Raw genomic sequence first — 8,593 nt, 5'->3', positions numbered from 1 at the left:
ACTTCTTCATACACGAAACTAATTCTCTAACCATATACCCTTCAAATCCCTTAAGTGCCTTTAGGGACACCGTATTTGGCAGCACAAGCACATCAGACAAGCTCATTACTAGAGGGCAATTTCAAGTAGCAGGCCCAGCAGGGTCTTGCTGGCAGCATGGGAGAACAAATTACCTGCTAATATTCAGATTGTTTCTGGACACCTCTATTATTGAATAGGGTTACTGATTTGCCCCCTTGGCAGGTGGACAGAGAAAATCATCTTGGTCGAGGTAGCTGTAAGCTCACATTTCTACATCATAAGATTCTTGCAGATAGGACTCTGCCTGCATGTTAAAGACTGGAATATAGAATCAATGTTATACATAACATTGCCTCCCTAGCTTAGGAAATCTTTTGGACATGTTAGTCATTTTTGAGAAGTTCCATTGTGAAGAATCCACAGGGGAATTTCCTTTTATTCTCTTTTAAACAGGGATGGCAGCAACGCTGTTTATGATAGCTACGCTATGTTCACTCCCTCTTGGTTGCCAACTTTTAACAAGGTCAATTTTATTTCATCTTATCCACAGTATAAACAGAACGTGGACTTTCTCCATCCCGCGAAGATATTATTGACAGATTTAAAATGCTTATGTTGCCTGAGCAGTTACTACTTCTGTGCTAAGGCTTTAAAGTGATTGGCAGCTGCTTGTGCAAATTTCAAGTGTAGTTTTTAACTTGGGCTATTTTTAACTTGCCATCCCCTAGTTTTAATAGTCAGGGTCTGTTGGTAAGTGAGTTTGTAAGTGAAAGGAATCCAGTGAAAAATAAGTTGAGAAGAGGGAAATTTATTAGTTAACAGAGCTGTCAAGTACCAGGTTGCAGGTTTTAGGAATGTCTAGGTCCCAGGCCTCAGCAATGTGAGAGATAGTCTGCTTTGCAATCTGTTTTCCCCCACATTGGCCTTATGGTGTTGAGTAGCTTCAAATCAATTTACCTCTTCAGCTCTTCCTTTGCAGTGGTTCTAGCATAGGACCAATTTTTAAGCACCAGGATCAGAGTACAGACTGCTATGGACTGCCTAGGTTTATATCAAAGTACCACTAAGGAGCTGTGAGATCTTACCCAGGAAACTCGTATTTGTACCATGATGTTCTTACCTACAACAAAAGACAGCAGAGGTCTTTATTTACTCTATTGGCTGTTTTGGAAAAGTAAGTTTGATATATATTCCAAGTCTTTATAAGTTCAACTGCTTTTATTATTGATATAGGTTATCTATGAAATGCATTCATATAACTGGGGGATAAGCTATGTTGATTAGATATAGTTAGGTCATGTGTATTCTTGGTACATTAGTATGGTCCTCTTAGTACTTAAATCACAGGGGTAAAAATTAATCTCCTAAAAGAAATTTGAGGCTCTCTTATAACACAAAATAACCAATACTAACAACCTGAATAAAATGGAATGGTTAGATAACTGGTACTTGGATATTGATGTTGCTTATAATCTGACCAATAAAATGGCAGATGGAATAAGAAACTCAGGAGGTAAGAGGTGGGGGAAACCTCTAGAATATACCAGAAACCTGAGAGGTGAGAAACTCTCAGGACTCAAAGGGAGGGACCTTAGATGAAATGTCCTACAGTGGGGAAAGGTAACTTGTAGAGTCCACATCCAGTAGAAAGACAGGGTGTCAAATGGAGGGATGGGATTGCCATCTCAAAGTCAAGAACTACAGGGACAAAAATGGAGAATATTCAGAGGGAAAGGAGGTCCAGTGACAGGCCCAAATTAGGATCCACTTCAAGAGGAAACCCCAAGATCTAACATTATTACTGATACTATGGTGTGCTTACAGGCAGGAGCCTCGCATGACTGCCCTTCGAATGATCCAAGAAGCAGGTGAAAGCGTCAGATGCAGATATTTCCACCCAACTAATGGACAGAAGCTGGTGAGCCCTGTGGTTGCATTAGGGAAAAGCTGGAAGAAGCTGAGAAGGAGGGTGACCCTGTAGAAATACCAGAGGTCTCAGCTAACTTGGATCCCCAAGATTGCTTAGACACTCAGCTACCAACCAGGAAGCGTACACCACCTGATATGAGGCCCCCACTACATATACAGCAGAGAACTGCCGGGTCTAGATTCAGTGAGGGAAGATGTACCTAACCCTCAAGGGATTTGAGGCCCCAGGGACTGGGGATGTCTGGTGGGATGGGGATGGAGGTTGGGGGTTGTGGGGATATTCTCTTGGAGATTGGGGCAGGGAGGTATGGGATGTGGAAGAGGCAGATGGTAGACCTGTAGGGGGAAAATTGGAAAAAGGATTAAAGAATAAAAAGAAAAAAAAGTACAATACAATTTAAAGATGGATATTTTCCAACCTGACCTCAGCAAGTAACACTGAGGATTGCTTGGAGCCTAACAACTGAACAAAGTATCCCTGTGAATCTAAAGACCCTAGTCCTCACCGAGAGATACATGGAACCTCATTGTCAGGTAGTATTGCCAAACTATCAACCCATCAGTCACCATCTGAGATCTGGAAGAAAAAACATCTCATATAGGTAATAATGCTCACCCCAAAGACCGAAAGGCAGCCACCCAAGGACAACCAGAGCCTCATATATCTAACAGGCACCCTGACTACATACCAAACTTCCTAAGATTGCTATTCTGAAAGATAGCTTGACCAGAACTTATTCAAAGTAGAGTAAATAGACTTGAAATACCACATAAAAAAAGATATCAAAGGAGCAAACAATCAAGTGGCCCTTCAGGGTATATTTAGGTAGAGAAAAGTAGGCTTTCAAATAACCTTCAGTGCAATTTTGACAAAAGAAAACAAGCTCTCAATGTTCTTACAACTTAATCTTGTCCTGACTATTGAGAGGTAATTTAAGTATAAATAAAGACATAGCAGACAAACTCCCTTGAGAAGTAGAGGGAGCCTTGAGTGAAAGAAATCCTGAGTTGATTGTGTATTGTTGTTGTTTTGTCTTGAGACAGGGTCTCTCTATGTAGACCTGGCTGTGCTGGAGCTTGTTAAGTAGATCCGGCTGATCTAATACTCACAGATCTATCTGCTTCTGCCATCTAAGTGCTGGGATTGAAGACATGTGCCATGATACCAGGCTCATGAATGTATATTTTTTGATGTGGACATGTCATAGAATCCAATGCTTCAGTCACATTGGAGTGGCAAAGCCTTGGAATGAAATGCAGAGGCATGGAAAAGCTATAAACCCTGGGATGTTTATAGTCTGAAGACTTCTAATATAGAGATTCCTCCTATTAAGATGAACTAAATCTCCCTCCCTTTGTAGCTGTATATAATTACTGTGCCTCCTTGTTTTTCTGTAGATAATATACTATCTCCTTTTCATCTGTAGGCCATGACCATCCCTCCCTTTTCCAGAATTACTGAGTCTTCTCTATCAGAGTGGCTTGTTCAACCAACCACCTTGCCGTGACCACGTGACTGTCATTTCTATATTAGTCTAGCCATATCAAGTCTCTGAGACCATGCAGAGTATAAAATACTTCAAGTACAAGTCCCATCCCAGAAACAAAATGAAACCAACACAACATGACCCCATTCCCCAAATTACAAATTCCATAGCAGTGGATATGCCAATGATAATGACCTGGATGATCTTCCAGAGAAAAGAAGTCAAAAGAATAATCATAACTATGGATGGACTACTCAACCAAGATAAAAACGAAGAGCTAAGTGAAATAGGAAGTCAATAAAAGGGAGGACAATTGACTAAAAAATAGAATTGCTGAAGAGAAGCCAACCTAAAATGATGCTGGAAATACAACTCCACAAGACAAATACAATACAAACTCTAGGAGAAACATCACCAACAGAATGCAGAATGTGGAAAACATTTATGTGGAAGGCAAACTGAAGAGAAAGAAGAGATATTAGGTTACACAGTGAAGTTCAATGAGAAATTTTAAGAATTATTAATGCAACAGGGGAGTGTTTGGGACACCCATGAGAAGGCCTAACCTTTGCCTTATAGGCATAGGAAAAACCATAGCAGAAGCATAGAGTATTTTAATAAATCTTCTAAAATTCTAAAATCTTGTGTAAGAGATTTATATCTAGGTAAAAGAAGTCTAGAGGACAACAAATTCACAGAACTATAAAATAAACTCATCGTGATATGTTATAATTAAAATATTAAATTGAGAATCAAAATTTGGGAACAGGAAGAGACAAAAATCAGGGATCAAGTGAACATAATGAAGTCAAACAACAATAACAAAAATTACAAAGAATTAAGGTAAGAAAGAGTTAGCTTTTTGAAATATTAACAACATTGACAAACATTTAGAAGAATTAACCAAAGGAGTGAGAGGAGAGCGTACATGAATAAAATTAGAGATGCAAAGGGAGGCATTACAATAGACACTGAAGAAATTCAGATAATCATAAAGATTTAGTTTGAAAAGCTATATTCCACTATCCTGAAACGTCTAGAAGAAATGTCTACATTTATAGATTAATATTATCTACCAAAGTTAAGCCAAGATCAAACAATTTTAATAGACCAACATAAACTAATAATATAAAAGGAATCATTAAAAATCTCCCAATCAAAATCCCAAATAAATGAATAAAAGTTCATGACTAGATGGATTTACCTTAGAATTCATCCAGACTTTCATATAACTAATACTAAAATTTCTCAAATTATTTTGTATACTAGAAATGGAAAAATTACTACCAAATTCTTCATACAAATCTAGTATTATCTTGGTACCCAAAGCAGATAAAGACTCAATAAGTGAAATATAGGCTGTCTCTTTGATGAAGATAAGTCAATAAATACTACCTACCATATAATTAGGCATAGGTCAGAAAACACTTGATCATCTCATTAGATGCAGGAAAGACCTTTAACAAAACCCAGTATTCTTTCATTATAAAAGTCATATAGATACTGGAGGTACAGGGGCTAAATTACAATATAATAAAAGCAAATGGATCGAGGACCTTAACATAGCCTGGATACCTTAATTCTGTCATATGAGCAAGTAAGGAATGTAATTCATCTTATACACACAGGAGAATTACTTCTCTGACAAGGTAGGAAATAAAGTTGACAATGGATACTTGGTAATTATGAAATCCAAAAGATTCTATGTATGAAAGGCCACAATTGTTCAAGCAGAGAGACAGCTTAAAGAGTGGGAAAACTAACCATCTTATAAATAGTTAGTATCTAGATTATAAATTGTGTGTGTGTGTGTGCGCGCACACACACACACACACACACACACACCCAAAACTCTAAACATCGAAACTAAAACAACACCACCAACAACAATAAATACCCTAACACCAAGAATTCAAATAATCCAATTAAAAACTGGGACATGGAAATAAAAAGTTCATAAATGAAGAAATACAACTGGCTGTGAATTATACCAAAAGTATTCAGTATTCAAATTGTTAAGAGGAATCCGAATTATAACTACCTTGAGAATTCATCTCACCTCATCAAACTGGATGAAATTACAAGCAAAATAAAACAGCAAATACAAACAAATGACGTTTCAATTAGATTCAGACAATTGTATGAGTCTAGGACTACAATAGACACAGTACCGTCCCGAATCGTAAATGTGTAAAAGAGCATTGACACTTCGTAGAGCTTAGTATTTTATTGAGAAAACATGTTTGAGAAGGAGCAGGAAGTGGACTTGAGTAAGATGCAAGAACAAAAGACTTTTATATAAATTAACAATGGTGAGGTCAACAATTATGAAGATATCAGAGTAGCTAGTTCTAATCATAAAAGATTTATCAAAGGAAATCATTTGCTAATGGAAATCTGAAACCACAGAATAAGGTAATACTGAATTATTGACCTTCCTAAAAATCAATTGTCTACACTCCTATAATATTAGGCTCAATAAATATATTGCTGTGTATTCAAATGAAAGGACGAACTCAGCTGTGACTCCAGTGGTCACAATCACCTCATCATTTTCCTCAGATAGGTTATAGAATGTACCCGAATTGTTTCTTAGGATTAATTGAAGGGCTACATTGTAGAATACTTTGAATAGATGGGGTGAGGAGAAGTCCACATGTTTATCATTAGTTATAACTTTTTCATCTCTCATAATATGTCTTTATGAGGTACTGACAAGCTCTTCTGTCATGGTAATAGATGAAGAGAGATGAAAGCTTCTGAGTGACCACACTTCATGAAAAACTTCATGTAAAGCCCCACAATTTCCAACCTAAGGAGAAATTATAACTGCAAAGAAGTTCATTAAGTTGTATGGACTTTGGTTCTAGTTAATTGTGGTGGGTGTTATTTGTATTTATTTACATAACAAGAAAATTAGTCTTCAGTTAGCCTCTGCCCTTTGCAATGGGATATTTAGTCTCAGATTGCTACATTATATGCAAGTTGTCAACATCATTAAATATTTATACCTTCTTTTATGAAGTTTCCTTATTTTAAAAAGATTTTTTCTCCCCTTTATACTAGTATTTCAACCTGTTATCCTAAGAGATGGCTTATTGGGGGTGAGGAGGATCTGTTTTTGTATCAATGCTATTATGTACTTTTGGATATCTCTAGTATTTGGCTACTTAAAAATAATTAATTAAAAACAAAGTCATGATTTTAGACAAGTAAATACATTTTCAAAATCCCGGTTTGAATGAGTTTTGTTATTTATTTCAGAACAATGAGGTATGGCCTAATAAAAAGAATAAAATGAAATTATCAAAACTGGCTCAACTGGAATCCATCCCATGGGCGAACATCAAACCCTGACACCATTACTGATGGTATGTTGTGCTTGCAGTCAAGAGCCTAGCATGACTGTCGTCTGAGAGGCTCTACCAGCAGCTGACTGAGACAGATAAAGATACAGCCAACCATTGGACTAAGATCGGGAACCCCTATGGAAGAGTTACAGGATGGATTGAAGGAGCTGCGGGGATGATAACCTTAAGGAAGATGAACCATGTCAACTAACCAGGGCCCCTGGGAGTTTCCAGGGACTAAGCCACCAACCAAAGAGCATGGTCTGGATTCTAATGCCAGGCACATATATATCAGAGGACTTATTGCCTTGTCTGTCCTCAGTAGAGGATATGCCTAATCCTATAGAGACTTGATGCGCCTTGGAAGGGGAATGCCGGGAGATAGATAGCACCACCTCCCCAACTCCCCAGAGGCAAAGGGGTAGCTGGATAGAATGAAGAAATCTGGCGACTAGCAGGGGCACAACATGTGGGATGAAAATGAACAAAATAATTAATCAAACCGATCTGTATAAATCAGATATATTAGTTGACCATTGAGAAAACTTAAAATAATTGTTATAAAGAAATTAAAATGACTTAATGAGAAAACTAGTAATAGTCAGGAGTGTGAGGCCTATATAAAATGAGGATCAACAGAGGGAGAATCAAACAGAAGCTCTAGAACTGAATAAAAGTATAACTAAGTTAAATATTTCATTAAAAATTTCAAAAGCAGAATAAAGTTATAAAACGTATCTGTCAAATATAACTTAGACAACTTCTTTGAAACAGTTGATATGAGAAAGTACAGAAAAAAGATACAAGGAACAGTATGATACTAACACACACACATACTCATACACACACACATACACACACACACACACACACACACATATATATACATATACACATATACATACATGTGTGTATAAAACTGTATCTTATATAAATATATAGAATTTCAAAATTAAAAGCAAGAGAGAAAAGAGCAGAATGCCCATTTGGAGAAATATTGAACCTAAACTTCTAAAATGTGGGGAAAGTAATGGCTTCATAGAACTATCTAGAAATAAAATAGTTTTAGTGGAATTACAATGAGGTAATATTTCACAAGTTATTTTCTCTTTGAGTTTATTTAATGTCTTTATAAGAATTATTTTAAATCTTTTGGGGTGGCATTTTTTTTGTCATATTGGTCTTGTTCTGGAGTTATTCATCACCTCTGGTTCTTATAATCTTCTTGTCCCTTTGCCACAGAGTTGCCCAAGTCTTGAAGGGAAGGGTTTAATGAAGACACTGTGTTGAGACGGATTGCTCCAAATGGCATATTGTCTCTGCATACTGTCCAGTGTGGATGTCCATGTTAATTCCCATCTTCTGCAAGAAGCTTTTCTGATACAGGCTTAGTCATTGATCTATGTGTATAGCAGTAGATCATTGTGAATCAATTCATTACAGTGTTCCTTCAGCAGAATAATAGTATTCATTTTCCCTCAGTTTTTTGACCACTTTAGCAATGTCAGGGATTGCTTCCATGTCATGGAATGGACCTTGAATTTAACAAAGATGTCGTTGATTACGCGGATAACATTTGTGCCATGATCAGATCAGTATATCTTGCAAAAAGGTCACTGGTATAGGCTTGTAACTAGGTCATATTGATGATGACTTTTCTCCCTCAGTACAGAATACCTTTAAGCATGAATAACACCATTAGTGATGAAACTTCCAGTTCCTTTTGTTCAACTTCAACTTCTTTTTGTCAAATAAGTAACTGTTGTCTTCAACATTGTGACCTGGTCACCAGGTTGAAAGGAAGAG

The 8,593-nt window shown here is 37.0% G+C and overlaps 1 protein-coding gene across 2 annotated transcripts in view; it reads left to right on the top strand.

Annotated features, from left to right (window-relative positions):
• The window catches only part of LOC147995459 (uncharacterized), a 272,034-nt gene extending 264,518 nt beyond the window's left edge, over nt 1-7,516 (top strand). Inside the window, exons 3-4 of one of the 2 annotated variants that reach the window (XM_087655111.1) lie at nt 1,846-1,939; nt 6,702-7,516. In XM_087655111.1, coding sequence (XP_087511237.1) covers nt 1,846-1,939; nt 6,702-6,794 — 187 coding nt within the window. In that variant the 3' untranslated portion in view covers nt 6,795-7,516. Of the gene's footprint in view, nt 1-1,845; nt 1,940-3,377; nt 4,248-6,701 lie in introns of those variants that run through there. The other variant, XM_087655112.1, reaches the window with a different exon arrangement.
• The last annotated feature ends 1,077 nt before the right edge of the window (nt 7,517-8,593 follow it).

This window comes from Rattus norvegicus, chromosome 3 (genome assembly GCF_021556685.1).
Source record: "Rattus norvegicus strain SHRSP/BbbUtx chromosome 3, alternate assembly SHRSP_T2T, whole genome shotgun sequence".
NCBI classification, from domain to species: Eukaryota; Metazoa; Chordata; class Mammalia; order Rodentia; family Muridae; genus Rattus; species Rattus norvegicus.
The sequence above is the reverse complement of the archived record's forward strand: the minus strand, read 5'-3'. Positions and strand labels throughout refer to the sequence as shown.